Source organism: Pleurodeles waltl, chromosome 3_1 (genome assembly GCF_031143425.1).
Source record: "Pleurodeles waltl isolate 20211129_DDA chromosome 3_1, aPleWal1.hap1.20221129, whole genome shotgun sequence".
NCBI classification, from domain to species: Eukaryota; Metazoa; Chordata; class Amphibia; order Caudata; family Salamandridae; genus Pleurodeles; species Pleurodeles waltl.
In genome coordinates this window covers 347774660-347792418 of record NC_090440.1, presented here as the reverse complement: position 1 = coordinate 347792418, position 17759 = coordinate 347774660, and the positions used below count along the sequence as shown (strand labels likewise).

Here is a 17759-nt window from a genome sequence, read left to right as displayed (position 1 = left end):
GGGGGTTGTAGAGGTGGGTGAGGGAGAGAGGTAGAGTGAGAGGATAGGGAGATAGGTAGTAGAGGGGGTGGCGGGAGGGGGGGAGAGATAGAGAAATAGATAGAGAAAATAGATAGAGAAGTCGATAGATAGGGAAATAGATAGATAGACAGATAGGTAGGTAGGAGGAGGTGGAGAGTGGGGGAGTTAGATAGTGAGATAGGGAGCTAGAGAGATAGGAAGATAGGAGGAGTGAGGGAGGTAGATAGCGAACGGGTTAGCTAGGGGTGAGAGAGGGGGAGGCGAGTGAGGGAGGGGGATGAGGAAGGAGCAGGAGGGCAGGCTCGGGGGAAGAAGACGGAGGAGGTAGAAGAGCCGAAGACAGGAGAACAGAAGACAGGAGAACAGAAGACAGAAGAACAGAAGACAGAAGAGCAGAAGAGCAGAAGACAGAAGAACAGAAGCACAGAAGAGCAGAAGAACAGAGAAGAACAGAGAAGAACAGAGAAGAACAGAGAAGAACACAGAAGAACAGAGAAGAACAGAGAAGAACAGAGAAGAACAGAGAAGAACACAGAAGAACCGAGAAGAAGAACACAGAAGCACAGAGAAGAACAGAGAAGAAGAACACAGAAGACCGGAAGAACACAGAAGAACAGAAGGGAAGAACAGAAGAACAGAAGAACACAGAAGAAGATTGCAGAGGGGGAGCGAGGAGGGAGAGACAGAGAGGAGGAAAAGAAGCAGGAGCAGAAGAGAAGGTGAGTGGCGCGGGGCAGGGCGAGGGGCTGGGAGGAGGGGGGTACTTACAGTTAGGTGGGTCTCAGGAACACAGGAACTCGGGAACTTGGAGGAGCTGCAGCGGCAGGGGGAGCGACCTACCCTTGAGATAGCTTCACCAGACCCACCCACCCTGGTTACAAAAAAACAGAAAGCAGACAATTGTGTCACACTCACTTGCCACTGAAAGACAACAACCTGTGATGCTTCCCCAGTCAGGACTTTGTAGGCTTTTTAGATTGCAACTTAGAATCGATTCCCCTTTGTATTTTGGGACCAAGCATACGCATTCTGGTTGTATAAATGGTTTTCATGTTTTGTATGTTTATGGTACGATGGGGCAACTGAGCAGCTCTGCAGATACTATCTGGCAGAACAAATCTTCGTTTAGTCAAAGCACCAAAGTGACCAACAAAGTTTTAAAAAATAAACCCTTGCTGCAACCTATGAATTCTAGTTTTAAAGGAGGCAGAAATAAACGTTATTTTGGATGTACAGCAAGGACTGCTAAGAATTTTAATGGAAAATGGGCCTCATGACGATAAAACAAGTTCATTGTCATCTTTTGATGACAGTGCCCAACTGAGACAAGAGGACATGGAAAAATAAAAAAAATTAGCTTTAAAAAATGAAACTTCGCAAATGTGTTTGTCCTGCTGGGCACGTTTTTGCCAGTCACAAGCCTTTTGTTTGCCGGGCACTATAAGTTAACAAGCATTTGCAATTTAATAGGGTCTCGCATTTCCCCCAAGTTACAGCTATTAGCAGTTGTAAACTCCCAACCAGATTTTTCTTGCCACATTGAATGGAAAAAAACAGCGCGATCGCGCTGCTACAGTTCACTCATAGTGAAACCTATTGGCTAAACTGCAATTATCTACGTAACCGGCAAAAGTGCAAATAACTATGTAACAGGGTTGATGTTATGCAAAGCGCTCGACTTCTGCCAAGCGAAATCACGCTGCGCTCGAGGAGGGCTAACCACTGGAAAAGGCATGAGGTATATGTGCCTTCCACTAACGAAAGCAAGCAGATTTTAACAGGCAAGCCCACGAACCAATGAAAGACAGTGACGTGACATGGACGGGGCTCCGAGCCCTTTTCTAACTCCAAAAGCGTCTTGCAAGCGAAACGCATGCGCAAGCACATGCGACGCAGGCTAGACCTAAAAAGAACAAATAGTACCTTGATCACATCAAGTGCAACAGACTGGCACTAGTTAAGTTGAATCAGTTAGCGCCTAATCCCTGTTCCACACAGAGAAACGGATATCATGGCAGGTGTGCCTTGACTAATTGTGAGGCTGTAAAGAAGAGTGCCACACAAACCAACAAATGGTGAGCAACAGGAGGGTTCCAAGCCCTATTGAACACAACAGTCTGGCAAGCGAGACGCATGCTCGACCCTAAAAAGCGAGTTTCAGTTGAGAGGCAATAAAATATTTAGTTAACTACTTGTAGATAGATGACTGGCCTCCTGAAGAAGGGTGTCTGCCTGAAACATGTAGCGATTTATGTCACGAATCTAGAATAGGAAGATTTGCATTGATTTCATAAAATATATTATTCATAACCAGAACTAAATTCAAAGATAAACAGACGAAACAGGGTTGATCGTCCTAATGTTTTAGTTGCGCACCACTGCTTAGACAAACTTCGTACACACTACTGCGTGTCACAGGTGAATCCCACCTTCAGTCGAGTTAACAACATCATTCAGGGAGCTGTCCATCAAACTCAAGCAGGCAACTCGTGTCGGTTACACTAAGAAATAGGTCCTGGTGCCGGCAATTTGCAGCACCCACAGATCCACCAGTTTTACCTAGCCCCCTACTAACAATTAAAAAAAAAAAAAAAAACATGCACAGGACCCAACCGCCATTTTAAAACAACTGAGAGGTACATCTTCAAAGAGCCTGAACTTAGTACTGGAAACATTATTTGTTTTAGGGTCATATATTAAACCGGACCTCTCAGTTATGACTGCTCAGTCTTAAACAAAAAATGACTTTAAATATTTTGTTGCGAGCGTTTCTTTAGGTGTAGATAATGCAGCCCTAAAATGGCCACCGTTGTCCATTACGCACTTTTCCGCGGGCATTCTAATTTACATATCTTCCCCTGTACTGCCTCTTTTACCCACCCCGCGCGTTCTTATGTGCAATTGTAGAAGATGGACTATACCTGTGCTATGAGTTAGCCATCTTAGCATAGAAACATTGCCGTTTGTGCAACACATTCCCACTGGAAGGCTTCCCTCCCGGAATATAACCTAGCCTTTATAGAGTAAAAAAAAAAATAATAATAATAAGCATGGCGACATGTTTTACTCGGCAATGGAATATTTAAAATGAATAAAATGTGTAGAATATAATATTTAAATTATTTCTGCCATTCACATGAAGGTATACTTATAATAACGCTTACTTTCCATATATCGGTACAGTAACAATAGTAGGAAAGAAGCATGATTAAAAGCCACCTTGATAACAGGCCTCGTTGCTTTTTAGTCCTTTTTCAATGTTCATGCTAAATTAAAGAATACGCCTCTTCTCGCGAGAAGTGGTCTGTGACGACAACCGCTGCAGCCCGACGCACCGGTTCTTTCCAACGGTGCAGCCAGAGCGGCCTGTTTGCTTTGGAAGCCTTCGTGAAATCTAGGTGCACGTTACGATGGAAGACATGGACCGGGACGAGGCGCAGGAAGCCGTTGAAGCACAAGGGGCCCAGGAAGAGGATCCTCAGCAAGAGCATGGCAGCGAGGAGGTCAACAACTGCGACGACCAACCGGCGGAGGAGAACGGCGATTCCAATGGCGTTCAAGCGTACGGCCTAGCTATTGTCTTTTAGACTGTTAGGCAGTCCTCGCTGGGTAGACGCGCGAATACAATGTAGGGGTGACCTATTAGCACGGATAATCATTCACTAAATAAGGGGTTGATCCGCCGTACAGGCGGTGGTTACGTAAGATTAGTAGGCCTCAAAAAATGTGCTGTCGAATGTGAGGCCTTCAGAGGAAACGAAGTGGGTCTCGTTCTTGTTAGTGATTTCGCATCCTCTGGCTCCCCTGAGGGTGGTGACCGGAGTTCTGTAGATGCTTGTACGGTCTTTGTAACGCTCCGTGCAGGTTTGTACCCTACTTGTGGGCCACCCGTATTCAGTTGAAGCGGGCTGAGGAAGCGTGCGCGCACTTGAAGTAATGGAAATGCAGTGTTCAGTGCGAATTATTTTTACGCGTTCTGGTTCGTAAAACTGACAAGGTCCGGAATCAATTTAGTTCTCAGTTGGATCAAATCGTTTAGAGCAGCGAGGCGATGGAACATGTCTGCGGGACTACTTTGAACCTCGAGATCTAGCTTTGTACCGCAAATGGCAGTAGTACTTCCGGGGTTTGTAATAATGGCGACTCCCAAAGGTTCTTCTATACGACAAATCTCCATTAGAATACCTCGCCACGCATTAAATCGTCTTCTAGTTTGAATATTATTAAGCGCTGTATGGTTTACAAGAGTAGGTATATTATAATCTAGTTGGATTAGCGAGGGTACCGCTGTTTTGTCAGTTATTTGTTTTAGGGCATATATTTAGTTGGCTAGTGGCCTAACCGCAATCCACCGCTGCCTCTATCGTAAAGTAGGCTGTAGTAAGTTCCTTATGATGCGTCATATTTGGTTATATCAAATACATGTGCGCAGAGTTTGGCACTAGATACATCTAATTGTGTTCCTTTTTTTAATTAAAACTAGCGAATCTGAAGAGCAAGTTAAAGAGAAGTCGGAACTGAAGGAAAAATCTACCGGCTCTAGGAAAGGAAACAGATTTCAGCCGTACCAAAAGGACCGAGGATCTGGCTCTGGTGACCGAAAGGGGCAGGGACGCAACAGAGTATTTATTAGTAATATCCCATATGACATGAAATGGCAAGCAATCAAAGACATCATGAGAGACAAAGGTAACTCGAACTAACCGTGACAACAGTGTTTTAAAAAAAATATATATATATTTTACTATTAAAATTACTTTTACTCCCACTCCCCCCTCCCCTCCCCCTTTTCATCAAAGACAACCAGCATTGCTGAGGAGCAGTGGTAAAGTGTTAGTGCTCTTCTGCTGAACACTACTTATATAGATTGGCACATGCATGCCGCCATGCTTCCAAAATGGTTCTTTTGTAGGTCATTTTTATTGGCAATTCTAATATCCAGTGTACGCTATTACGGATGTCCTTCAGACGCTGCCTGTACCTCCTTGGTAGAACATTGGCGTTGGAATTGAAGTTGTCTGCATTGCACACTGTTAATACGCTCTCCGGTGGTACATTATTACTACAACTGCTTATTGCTGTTCTTTGATTCCTGAAAAGCCGCTACCTTGTTTATACATTGTATACGCATAGTCTTGGCAGAATAACGAAATTATGATGTCCCACTTATTGGGACTTTATCAACGTCAACAACTGTATATTGTGTAAGGCAGTTATGTGAGAAATTGTGCTTGGTGTATCTGTTGTAAGGTGACATGACTATTTGACTGGTTTTTATTACCGAATTTTAGAAAGTGTTGCCTGCTGTGAACATTTGGCTTGTAAATTTGTTTTTATATTGAAGGTAAACTTTTTCAAGATTGAATTCATTCAGGTAGAAAGTCACCTTAAAACAGCTGTTGTGCTTGAGATGACACGTCAATGAAACGTGCTATATATAATTGTTTCAAAATGAGGATAAATGGCCGCTGATTTTTTTGTAATATCACAATCGTGGTGGCCGAAATTTGATTTTGTAGTATGAATTGGGTTATAGTTGTGTATTGCTATTGAGTATGTGGCTGCTACGTTTTTGAATTGGTTGAATTATGTAGCCATTGTCATCTGGTATGTTTTTATTGTTGGTGAAAAATAGGTTCTTTGTAGAGTTGTGCATTGGGCACAGTAAAGAGATGCTGGTGTTTTTAAATGCATTGTTTCTTGGTATTTTCCCTTTGTATGTCTTATGTAGTTGGTGAGGTTACATACGTGGAGCTCTTTAAGGATGCTGAAGGAAAATCAAGGGTAAGTGCCGTGGGCAACAACCTGTTTGAGGTTTTAAACTTCCTCAGCAGTTTTATTTTTGCATTATATCTGTACCAGTTTTGGAAAGTAAGTTTCATTTTACTGTTTGTGTATGGAAGATCTTGGATCCCTGCACTGTAAAATAATTGGATGTTAGTTAAAATTTAACCGGCAGGCTGAAGGTACCCTATTTTGCAAACTCTGTCCCCTTTTAGAAACCTAAACTAGGTGTTCGATCTTGTAATTTGAATTTGTCTTCTGGATTTTCAACACTATACTGAATGGTCAATTTCAGGTAGTGCAATGTTGTACTTTTGGTATCCTCCAAGCAGTTTGCAGAGCTGCACACGATAGTGCTGTGGATCAATAGACAAGTTCTATTTTTTTTTAATGAAATGGTGTTGTCAGGTTCTGCTGCTTGCCGACTTGGAAGGATAAATATATTTGGAAGGTATTTAAGACCGATTTTAACGTATAAATCATATGCTTTTCTTAAAGATCTTTTGAAGCCACCCATCCATAGAAGTATTTTTGTGCCACTAAAAGACACGATAAACTGCCCTGGGAATTACCTGTTTGCTGTGTAACACAGCCTACATAAAACTCACATGCCAGTGCTTTTGCTTCTTGTGCATGTTGCCAAATGGCACAGTATTTCCATGACTATCGATAACACAAATGTTGCTGTCCCCAGTACATATTTATTTTACAAAAGTCAAACTAGTATGCTGCTCCTGCATCTCTGCACGCCAGTAAGCTGCCATCCAGCTTGTGGGCAGCCACTCTCTATTGGCAGTTGTTTACATGCAGCTGACTGCTTTAAGAAGGCAGGGTTAGCTTAATTAAATGTGGAGGCATGTACATTGTTATGACCTATTATGTATGAAAATATTCGCTTACTAATTTGTTTTATTTCTTTACATGTATTCGGAAATATCACTTGCTGTAGGGTTGTGGGTAAGTGGCCAATATAAATATATTTATATATGTAAGTTTTTTGCATGTTCTATTGTTTTACATACATTTTGTTTTCTGCAGTGTGGTTGAGTTCAAAGATGCAGAGTTCGTCAAAAAAGCGGTGGAAGTTATGGCCAAGCATGATCTTAGTGGAAGACCGTTGAACATTAAAGAGGTAAGGCCCTTGATTGGTAAGGCCTGTCACTAAAAGTGGGTCCAACCATGCCATTTATTAACTTGTCATTTTGCTAGTTTACTACTCAGCCCCCCCTTCCCTTTTTTTTTTTTTTTTTTTTTTTTTTTTTTTTTTTATAAAGGGAAGGAGTATTCTTTTAATATGTACTTTTAATAAGACTTGTCGCATTTCGAGTATTGTAAAATACTCGACCGCCGGTTGGTGATACATATATACCTTTTTTTCCTTTATAGGATTTTGAAGGGGAACATGCTCGCCGTGCTTTAAGCCGTAGCGGAGGAGGATTCTCAGCAGGACACAGTGCGGATGTCCGACCGGGAATGATGAATTTACCACCTTCTATTGTGAATAATCCCAACATACCTCCAGAGATCATAAACTCTTTGCAGGCTGGTCGGCTCGGAACCACAGTTTTTGTTGCAAATGTAAGTGCGATGTAATGAAGACCCTCAACTATGTATGTCTCCTGTGCTACGGAACAGGCATCCTTTAGACAACTTTTGAAAATTTGACTATGTCGCACGAAGGTTCATTGTGATAGTGGTGCTGTTTAGCAGATTCTTTTTCTTGTGTTTTATCCGTATATATGTCCTGAGTTGCTAGGCATCCTCCGACCTTCCTGCCGAAGGAAGTGGGTTATTCGTGGCAGAAGGGGTGTGTGCTTTTTGTTGCTAATATCACCCACACCCCATGGCTGTGGGCAACATTTATGTTGGTGCATAATGATGACACAATTGTGTTTTTCAGCTCGATTTTAAAGTTGGATGGAAGAAATTGAAAGAGGTGTTTAGCATGGCAGGGACTGTGAAACGAGCAGATATAAAGGAAGACCAAGACGGCAAGAGTCGTGGAATGGGCACAGTCACGTTTGAACAAGCACTAGAAGCCGTTCAAGCCATCTGTATCCTTTTGAGTAATTTATGCACTTGAGGTGAAACTATATAAAATACTTAGTTCTCCCAATCTCACTTTTATTCTGGTGGGGGGTGCTTGTATTGGTACTTGCTAAAAATGTCAGCTGCTCTGTAATACACATTTAGCTTGCTTCGTTTTTCTTTTTGACCTTTCATCCTAATTATTCAATTACTTTTTGAGACTGCTGTTTATCACATGGCGCCAGGCTACTCGATCTGATCAGTGTCTAAGGTGCGTTCCTATTAACTACTGCATCTCCACCCTAGGTGCTCTGCTTATTGAGTTGGGTCACGCCTTTGTCGAGTGGTATGTGGCACCAGGAGCTGCTGTTGATTTTTGGTCCGTGCTTATGCTTTGGCCGCCTTTCTCCACTCGGTTGCATAGTTTCGTTTGCAGTCTTCAGTTGTGAGTAAAGCGTCGTCTTTCACTTGCTGTGAAGTTTCCCTTAACTCTTCTTTAGCCATGTTCAATGGACAATTCTTATTCGACAGGCCAATGCATGTGAAAATGGTAAGTTAATCGAATCGTGTTACATTGCGTTTGTTTCAGCTGACTTATTGGAAACAAAGTTAATCTTGCACCCATCCATTCTCAATAGGATGATAAATCAATCCCCCAGGATGACTTCCGCATGGCTGATAGTAAAACGCCACAGTTGCCACGTGAGTTAAACGTTTCTTATTTCAGTGGTTAGTAATTTCACAGACCCTTTATGTACTAAATAGGCAGCACAGTTACAAGCAGCGGCTGTAGACCACAGATCTCCAACCTTTTGTTTAATTAGAGCTACTTATGTTCTGTGAAGTAAGAGCCACTAATGTGATAGTGACCCAATCCGGTAATATTACGGTGGTGGCCATCATATATGCAAGATTACCAACAGTGATCACCTCACGCATCGGGTAGCGTCACCAGCAGTAATGTGAAAAAGCTTTTTCAATTTACTGCTGGCTACCCCACAGCTGCAGTGTCCCTGGCACAATAATAATAGTAATAATAAGGCTTCCCATATGATTTAACACTCACATCTAATGAATTCTAAAAATACTTTTTCGTCTTAAATAGTAAGTTTTTGGCGTGCACACGAATTCAACCAGTATACTTGCAGGTAGCTGGTGAGCTAGCAGTAACAGGATCTACTCGTTGGGGTAGCCTGTAATAGACTATTAGAACACATTGCCTTTTTCCATACATGTCCTGGTCATTTTGTATGCTGTAGAAAGCATAGCGGAAAAGTAATGAGTAGATGATAGCATACAACAGTGTCTTTACTTTAGATGGGCCAAATTGGATGAAATCATTCTAATTGTTTCCCATTGTAAATAGCGTTAGTCTGGTATATTTACATAGCATGCGACTTGCGTCTAGTTTTCTTGTTGCGTCGCTATTAATTGCCTTTGGCTCCTCAATATTGCAAATTGATTTGCTTGTTACAAATTTTGTCAAGTAGATTTACAAAGAAGCTATTTTTTTCAGGTGGCCTTGGGGGCATTGGCATGGGTCTTGGACCAGGTGGACAGCCTATAAATGCCCACATGGGTGCATCGAGTGGTATGGCAAACATGGGCCCTGGAGGTAAATATCATTTTGTTTGAGTTGCATAATTAAGCACAATGGTAATCGAAGATAATTTATATATATGTGCTTACCATTTAAGGAATGGGATCCCCAGGCTTTGGAGGAATGAACAGAATGGGAGGAGGTAAGATCACATGGCATTTTGTTTCTGCAGTCAGTAATTAGTTTGCTCCACGAGTTTCTTAAATAAGGGTTTCTTGTATTCAGCAGGAGTTGGTGGGTTTGGAGGAATGGAAGGAATGAATAACATGGGCGGATTTGGTGGAGTCAACAGAATGTCAGGTAAATACAAAAAAACAAAAACACTATATTGCCACTTACTTCCCCTTCCCACTATAACATTTACTTCTCCATTGCATAGGAATGAGTGGTGTGGATGACTTCAGAGGGAATATGGGCATTGGCATGAGTGGAGGCATGACAAACAGCATGGGAGGAATGGGAACTGGCATGGGAGGCATGACAAACAGCATGGGAGGTAAGCTGGAATGTTAAATAGCCAACGTCTGCATTTCTGGGCTTGCGTAGTGAGCATATTGAATTAAACTCGTGCCCAAAATGTTGGCCTTTCTGCGTATTCTCATCTTTTCTTTTTTTTGTTATACGTAATAGATATGTATCGTGCTGGAATGGGAAATACTATGGATCGCGATTTCGCTCGTGGAGACATGACAATGAACCGTAATTTTAACGATTCATTTGGGCAAATGGGTACGAGTACCAAATATTGTTATTTCTAATCTATTGACATGCAGTGTGATTTGGCGGATGGGTGTTCCTGGTGCAGTAAACTGGATATAAAGTAGCATCTTAACCTGTCTGCAGATGGCCTAGGCATCATGGTTGAAAGTTGTCAGATTTACGAGGCACCTGGTCGTGCAGACCCCGATAAACCCTCCACTTCCTGACTAAACGGAGTACTAGGGTAGGAACGTCATGCCTCTTGCATGGAGTGGATTGCACAGTCTGCTTTTTAAATAAACCTAGATGGGATTACTGTTCCTCAAGTAGCCAATTTGCGGTTTACCAAAATGGTGTGTACATTTAGACCGCATGTCGGTGTTATTTGCAAGTGGCTTTGTAAACGCCTCACAACTAGCCTAACTTAAGATTTATATTTGTATCATGGTCGGGTTGTATGCATCTATATATAATAAAGGCAGCGCTGTGCATAGTCACTAACTAGCATAAAGGCAACGGGCTATAGAAGAGTAATCTGAGATGTGGATGGTTAATGCACTGTGATGTACTGTTCTTTAATGTGGCGAGTCAGCTCTTCTATTCTAATTTAATAAATTAGAATTGAGGATGGTCCTAATAAATACATGATGATGATCCTGAGTGCCTAGATTGAAAGGCATGCTTTCTTGCTTTGTTTGTTGTACTTATTCTGCAGTCTTACATTGTATTATTTTGACTACTGGTGTCATGTTCTTTGATCGTGAAATTGCCGTTGATTGTCAAGGGTGAATCCAAGTGACTTAACATTCAGTGAAAGGTGGTTGTTTAGAGCTGTCAAGGGTGTGATGTCATTTAGACAGTTTGATAACTGCCTCATGAAGATTTTGACAATAAAATAGGCTAAAAGTAGGGATGAAACGAGTAAGAACAGTCCTGTAACAAATGCACAAGTTGTGAGGTTTTTTTTTCTCCATTGCGTCCTACCTACTTTTGTGCTGCAGACTTCGGTTTTGATACAGATGCTTTCATTTTTATTGTATGTTACTGGGTGAATATTGAAACTATTTACTTGTTCTTTATATGACTACAGTTATATTTACTGTCAGATATGTTGCATTTAACTAGTGTTAATTTCATTTTGTTCCCCAGCTGGCGCAATGGTTGGAGGCTTCGGAGGAATGACACCTTCTGGCATAGGGCCTGTGGGCTCTGGAATGAGTAAGCTACCCTTAAGCTAAATTTCAAGACTGGAATTCATATTTTTTTATTACTATGCATCGTTCACTTGAAGGCGTAAACTTTCTCCGACAAGTCATCTTACTGACCTTTAGACGATAATTCACTGCCCCAGAAACTTTAACAGAAGTATGTTCTCTTACCTCTGCCGAGTGCCACTTTTATCTGAAGTTGGGATGCCTGTAATTTTCTCTTGTTGGCTCCTTGCAACTGCATTTGTGTCATTTTTAGTGCAACTCCTACGATTCTTTTTTCACTTTACTACCTGGTATTTTGGCTCTAGGTTTTTAAATAGTCAAATTGCCCTTCACTCACTCTCCACGTACTTTACTTACACATGGATATGTCATGTCAGGAACATGTTAGGCGCGCTGAAGCGAAATGTGCTATAATACTAATTGGGAGTTAGCCTATTCATCTTCTTTAAAGGAAATAATGCTGATCTGTAAGGAATTTTTATATAAGCAGTGGTAAACTGCATACAAACCCACAGATCACCATATGCTTGAATTCCGTTCTTCCAATATCTGCAGCTTTCAGTTGTGAAAGCACGGGTGAAATAGACTATTTGCATGTTCATTCCCTTAGTTGTAAACTCCAGTACAAGTCCCCTTGCGTCGAACTCCATCTGGCAATAGGAATTATCCTTGTTCAGAGCTTGTGTGGATGTACAAACTGGCCACTTTCAGCCATGCAAATTGTGTTTTTACCTGTTGCCTTGACTTCGTGATGCTGACATCTAAATGCAGAGTTGAGTCCAAAGTTGTTTTTAGTGTGCATGCTTTCCATTATGGCCTGAGTGCTGCATGACATTTCCTACTTTAGACGTTTTCCCTCAGAAGGCAGTTTTGCCACTTTTCTGTCGTACTTAAATGTCCCCATTCTAAGCTTGAATTCGACCCCCTCCCATTCTTCTAGTGGGGGTTGCTGGCTGTGACTTTGTTTTTTAGATTTGCCTCACCCCAGTATGGCTAACCGTATTTACATTCCAGGCTGAATGGCATATTGTCTGTTTACAGGTGGTGGAATGGGTGCAATGAATAACATGGCAGTGGGCATGGGAATGGATCGCATGGCTTCCAACTTTGATCGAATGGGAGCTGGCCTAGACATGGATAGAGGATTTGGCGGATTTAATGCTAATCAGATAGGAAGTGGAAAAAGGGATCGAGCAGGCACAAAGGGATGCCAAATATTCGTGCGAAATGTAAGTGATAACTTGGTTGAAAATTAGTGTTCGTAAATTTAGCATACTCTTCTTTAAACATATTATTTCTATTCTAGCTTCCGTTTGATTTGACGTGGCCAAAACTGAAGGAAAAATTCAATCAGTGTGGTGAGTACTCAGATTGGTTGTGGCTACTTTTTAATGTCTGTTCTTCATTGGGTGAACCATGCAACTGATTAACTTCCTCAGGTGCCGGTGAACAGTAGTATTAGAAATAGGACCACTAATTTATGACTAAAATGACTGGCTAAAGTTCGAGTGCTTTAAAGAAGGGAACCGTTATGTATCTTGTGTTCCTTTTCGAGGTCTCTAAATTGTCAGTTTAATTTCCCTTCCCAATTACGTCAACAGCCCAATGCATCCACACAAACGTTAAATACCGTTCTAGTTGGGTGAAAATTTCAGTAACAAGGTAACGTTTTAAACTTGAAAAAACACATTTACATGCTAAAGTTCTGAAGTCATTAACGCGTGTCATTAACTCGTGCCCTAAGGTAACTACCTTGTGCCAGTGCTATTCAGTTGTTTCTTCATTTAAATGATATAGATCATGCCAGTGATAGGTGGGTTAATTTACCAGTGCATTATGAGTATGCACTTTATAGTTTACCTTACAGCACAAGTTAGTTACTTGAATTTTTAACTGGTGAATTTCAGTGCTCCTTGGTTGAGTTTCAAACGTTAGTCATTGAAATTCTCAACCTGGTACTTCAACCCTTGTGTTTTTCAGTGAATTTCTAGTTTGTTTGTGTGTATGTGTGTATATGTATATGTATATGTATATATATATATATATATATATATATATATATATATATATATATATATATATATATATATATATTCATATGTAAAGCCAACCCTCCCACCTCAGCCTCTTAGCTGGCACTTAACTTCATGGGTGTATGGCATTGCACCATCATGGAGATGGCCGTGTCCAACCCATTCATGCAATTCCCCTCACCAAGCCACTTGAGGGCCCTGGTGACCCCCAAGCCGAAAATGTATATGGAGGGTGTTTTTCTTTGTCCTCGCCTGCCAGATTCCACCAACACTTAGCAGTTAGGAGCTGAGGAGAATTTTTTTGTATTTTATTTTTTTGGTGTGGATTTGTTTTGTAAGTTTCCTGAAGATTTGTCAAACGGTGCCATGGATATAAGCATAATGAAAACATAACCCTAATTGTAACTTATTAGTGTAACAGTAGTTTAATGTTCCAAGGGTGATGGCTGGTGGGTCCTGTTGACTCCACTCTTATCTTTCTTGAAGGAGACTAATGTACAAGCTGATTCCCCCCCCCCCCCCCCCCACACACACACACTTTTCAGCTGCATCAGTTTTGAATTAGTCCCAAGTTCACCAGCCTTGGTTGATTTCAAAGATTGCAAATTGATTTTGTTTATAATTAAGGCCTGCTCTCCTGTTGCCAGGAGTGCTTTTTCATACTTTTTGTTCACTGCAGCTTCAGTGGGGTTGTCCTTTGTGCTAAGATTTCTGAAAAAGAGGTCTAATCAAGTTAAATTAAAAAAATTCTTATCCGATCTGCCTCTCCAGGTCTAGAATCAAAACTGGCATCCACCTTTTGCTCAGTCTTACTAGCGTGTTAAGTGGGTGTGGAACACTGTACGTTTAGAGAAGAATGCCTGATTTAAAAAAAAAAAAAGTCACTGTCTTCTGACTTCAAGTCAGAACACCCGCAAAGCAAAAAGTTTGTGCTCCATTCAACAGCACCTCTTACATGGGCGCACAGAGTTTGATAGCAGTCGCATGATTTGGTATCACTACATTTGCGTTTTAAAAATGTTTGGTCCTTTTGTTGATCGTTGCTCTTTTTGACTTTCAGGGCATGTGATGTTTGCAGAAATTAAAATGGAAAATGGAAAATCTAAAGGGTGTGGGACAGTCCGGTTTGATTCTCCAGAAACAGCTGAAAAGGCATGTAGGATAATGAACGGCATAAAGATCAATGGCAGAGAGATTGATGTGCGCATGGATCGAAATGCATAATCATCACTTTAATTTCAAAGAACATTCCTATATTTGTTTAGCATTTCTCCTAGTAAATCATTTTAGTAAGTGTATGCTTAGAGCTGTAACTTAAGTCCCACCAGCCTCAACAGTATATAGTTTTTATATACTGTAATTTGTTAATCCTTACTAAGTTTGGTTTTTAAGGCGGCGTCCCTGTGGTCATTCAGTTTATATGAATGGATATACTGTTTTTAATAAAAGTCATTTCTCACTGTTAAGTGTCTGTTTAAGAGCTTGCTTTATTCTGTTTGCCAAACAATGCTTCATATAAAAAGGACATTTTGACAAAGGTACTTTCTGTTGTAAATAAGTGTACAAACTAATTTGATATCAATTCCTGGTAAGAATGATCGAAGGCAGGTGTAAATCCAGTATCTGTAATGGAGATCCTCCTCTGCACATTGTCATGTCCCCTCAGTCACTGAGGGGGAGACACTGCTCAACTTCAGGTGAGGACTCCCTAGACAGGGAGCCCAGGCAACTGAGGCTACAGTAGCAACAGCTGGCCCTAGACAGGGAGACCTTGGCAGTGGCGAGCGAAAGGCAAGGTATGGGGTTACCACTCCATGGTGGTGGCAGCAGTTTTAGTTTCAGGGACACTAGGATCAGGGAGGACTCGTGACTCCAGGAACCTGAACAAAGGTGTTTGTTTAAAAAAAAAAAAAAAAGATGACATCTACAACTGGTTCACTGCTTTTGGAGAGAGCCTGTAAGGTATAAAAGGTGCCCCGAAGGCAGTGAACAGCAATTTTGTGGCTTTCCTTCTCCGACTAGGGTAGGACAGACTCCTCACTGTCAGAGGAAGATTCAGACAATTACGGTTTTGAAGATGGCACTGAATACTGAACAGTAAATGATAAAGTTCAGAGAACAGAAGTCCTCCCAAGATTTGGTAGATTTTGTGGCCTGGGCTGGAAGGCTGGTTGCATGGGAGCAAAGTTGGTGATTATTGGAGCTTGTATAACCTCCATTTTAAGAGAGCAAATTTTGAATAACTATCTGATCAGCTGCATCAATACCTGGTTGACTATGATCTGACCTGTAAACGAGAATTGGGAGAGAAGACAGACAAGTGGGTCCACACCAGGGTGAGTAGGAAGAGTCAAAGGGGGTGACCAAAAAAAGGCAGCAGGTAAGCATCAAGATAAGGGTGGGGACAAAGGAAAATCATGAGTCTTCATCTGGCTCACAAAACTCCTAGGATTGGGAGCAAAACCTATCCCTCCATCCAGTTTTAAAAGGCCTTATTGACAGGATTGTAAAAACAAATGACAGGAGACTGCTCCTGCCCCATAAGAAAAACACCAAGCCTTCCACCACTACTAACATCACTCGCTCACTCCTAGCAATAGCAGTAGTGGTGGGACTACTAGGCTCGCCTTAGGGAACTGTAGTGGGTTCTAGGGTGATTAGGGAGACCACTGAAGCAGTGCTGGTCTATTATTGGGGCATTGACATTGCCACTCATGCTGCCTTATCCCCTTAACATGGGTAAGTCAGACGGCACCCCTTGATAAACGGTGTTGAGGCTTCCAGGTGCCAGTGGCACTATGGTGACTGAAAACCTGGTGTCTGTGGGCAGCACCTGCTTGGTCACAGTCACTGATGCTCATAACACATGCCACCCCATGGCAGTTATTGATTTCAGCTGGATGGGGGCTACTGGTTCTAAGAAAGATGTTTCCTCAGACCTTCCTGTAGAATGTCTACTAAGGACTATCTTGGCATTTCAGCTTGGGCTGAAGTGAAACTGGAGGCCGATGCAGCCATGCTGGGTATTCCAGGACATATCTTGGCCCTTACAAGAGCACAGGCAAAGAACACAAATTTATAATACAATGGGTCTCGCGTTTGCTCGCCAGACTTTTCTTGCCACATAAACTGAAAATAAAAACCATTCACATAAGCGAGCTGATGGCCCGCAAACATACACTAGGAATCAGAAGTTAGCTCGCAGTGAAACGTATTTGCAAAAGTGCAATTATCCATGTAACAGGATTGATGTTATGCAAAGCGCCCAGCTACTGCAGCGGGAGATCGCCCTGCCTACTAAAGAAAGAGGTCCAGGAACCATACAGAAAACATGGAGCCTCGTATGTCTTCAGTAGTTTGGCCGGTGCACTCAAGGAGGGCTAAACAGAAAAGGCATGACGTATGCATGCCTTTCACTAATCAAATCAATCCAATTTTAAAAGGCAAGCCCATGAACCAACAAGTGATGGGCGTGGTTATAAGCCCATAGAGAGATAACAGGGACGGAGTGCTTTACACGCTCAACCTTAAAAAGGAGCAAGGAACCTTGAAGCCTGGAACAAGGGGCCCAAGAACTTACTAAAAGAGCAGGAAGGGTAAGAAAGTACCCCCCTGCCCCAGCCTCCAGTGAGAATTACATTCCAGAGAGAAGAATCCACTTCTCAGGTAGAATCTACACCAGAGGAGCTACAAGCTGAGCTGGTGGGTGCAGGTTGGCCTGCCGGGGAAGAATTCAGTAGAGAACAACATACTTGTCCCACACTGGGGAGCTTGAGGCAGCAAGCTGAAGCCCAAGAGGCGGGTCACTTGGGGCAAAGCAAGAGCTGGGACAGACTTGTCCCTTACTCACTGGCCGCACATGTCTGAAGATACAGAGGAGTTTTGTTGCTACTGTCACCTGTCAAGCCAGTGGCAAGACAGGTGGCACTCCAAAGGCCCCCTTAATTCCACTTCCAGTGGTTGGGGTACCCTTAGAGAGGGTTTGCATGGATATTGTTAGCCCCCTTGACTCTCCCAAAAGGTTCATACTGGTGGTAGTGGACCATGCCACCAGGTACCCAGAGGCCATTCCTCTTGGGACCACTACATCTGCAGTGGCCAAAGCCCTTGGTATCTTCAAGAGTGGGTTTTCCTAAAGAGGTGGTATCTGACATGGTTGCTAACTTCATTTCTGCTTACCTGAAAGCCATGTGGAAGGAATGTGGGGTAACTTACAAGTTCACGACTCCTTACCACCCCCCACCCCCCCCCCCCCAAACAAATGGCTTAAAGAGGTTTAATAAAACTCCAGATTAAAATAATGGGTTCCTCTGAAAAACTCAGGAAGTGGGATGTCCTGTTACCATGCTGCCTCTTAACCTATAGGCAGGTCCCTCGGAA

General features: G+C 42.2%; 1 protein-coding gene across 3 annotated transcripts; it reads left to right on the top strand.

The window, feature by feature from the left end:
* Positions 1 to 3326: 3326 nt before the first annotated feature.
* Positions 3327 to 14845, top strand: MYEF2 (myelin expression factor 2). 3 transcript variants are annotated; one of them, XM_069222493.1, is made up of 17 exons: positions 3327 to 3583; positions 4505 to 4710; positions 5753 to 5805; positions 6755 to 6762; positions 6844 to 6937; positions 7192 to 7383; positions 7706 to 7859; positions 8334 to 8383; positions 8472 to 8535; positions 9350 to 9448; positions 9531 to 9575; positions 9662 to 9733; positions 10064 to 10162; positions 11282 to 11350; positions 12388 to 12575; positions 12653 to 12704; positions 14440 to 14843. In XM_069222493.1, the coding sequence occupies exons 1-17, from the start codon at positions 3432 to 3434 to the stop codon at positions 14601 to 14603; spliced, it is 1761 nt and encodes a 586-aa protein (XP_069078594.1). In that variant the 5' UTR covers positions 3327 to 3431; the 3' UTR covers positions 14604 to 14843. The 3 variants fall into 3 exon arrangements, with proteins under 3 accessions (XP_069078594.1, XP_069078593.1, XP_069078592.1); XM_069222492.1 differs by lacking the exons at positions 3327 to 3583; positions 4505 to 4710; positions 5753 to 5805; positions 6755 to 6762 and adding an exon at positions 9813 to 9929 and having other exon boundaries at positions 6808 to 6937; positions 14440 to 14845; XM_069222491.1 differs by lacking the exons at positions 3327 to 3583; positions 4505 to 4710; positions 5753 to 5805; positions 6755 to 6762 and adding an exon at positions 9813 to 9929 and having other exon boundaries at positions 6808 to 6937; positions 9659 to 9733; positions 14440 to 14845.
* The last annotated feature ends 2914 nt before the right edge of the window (positions 14846 to 17759 follow it).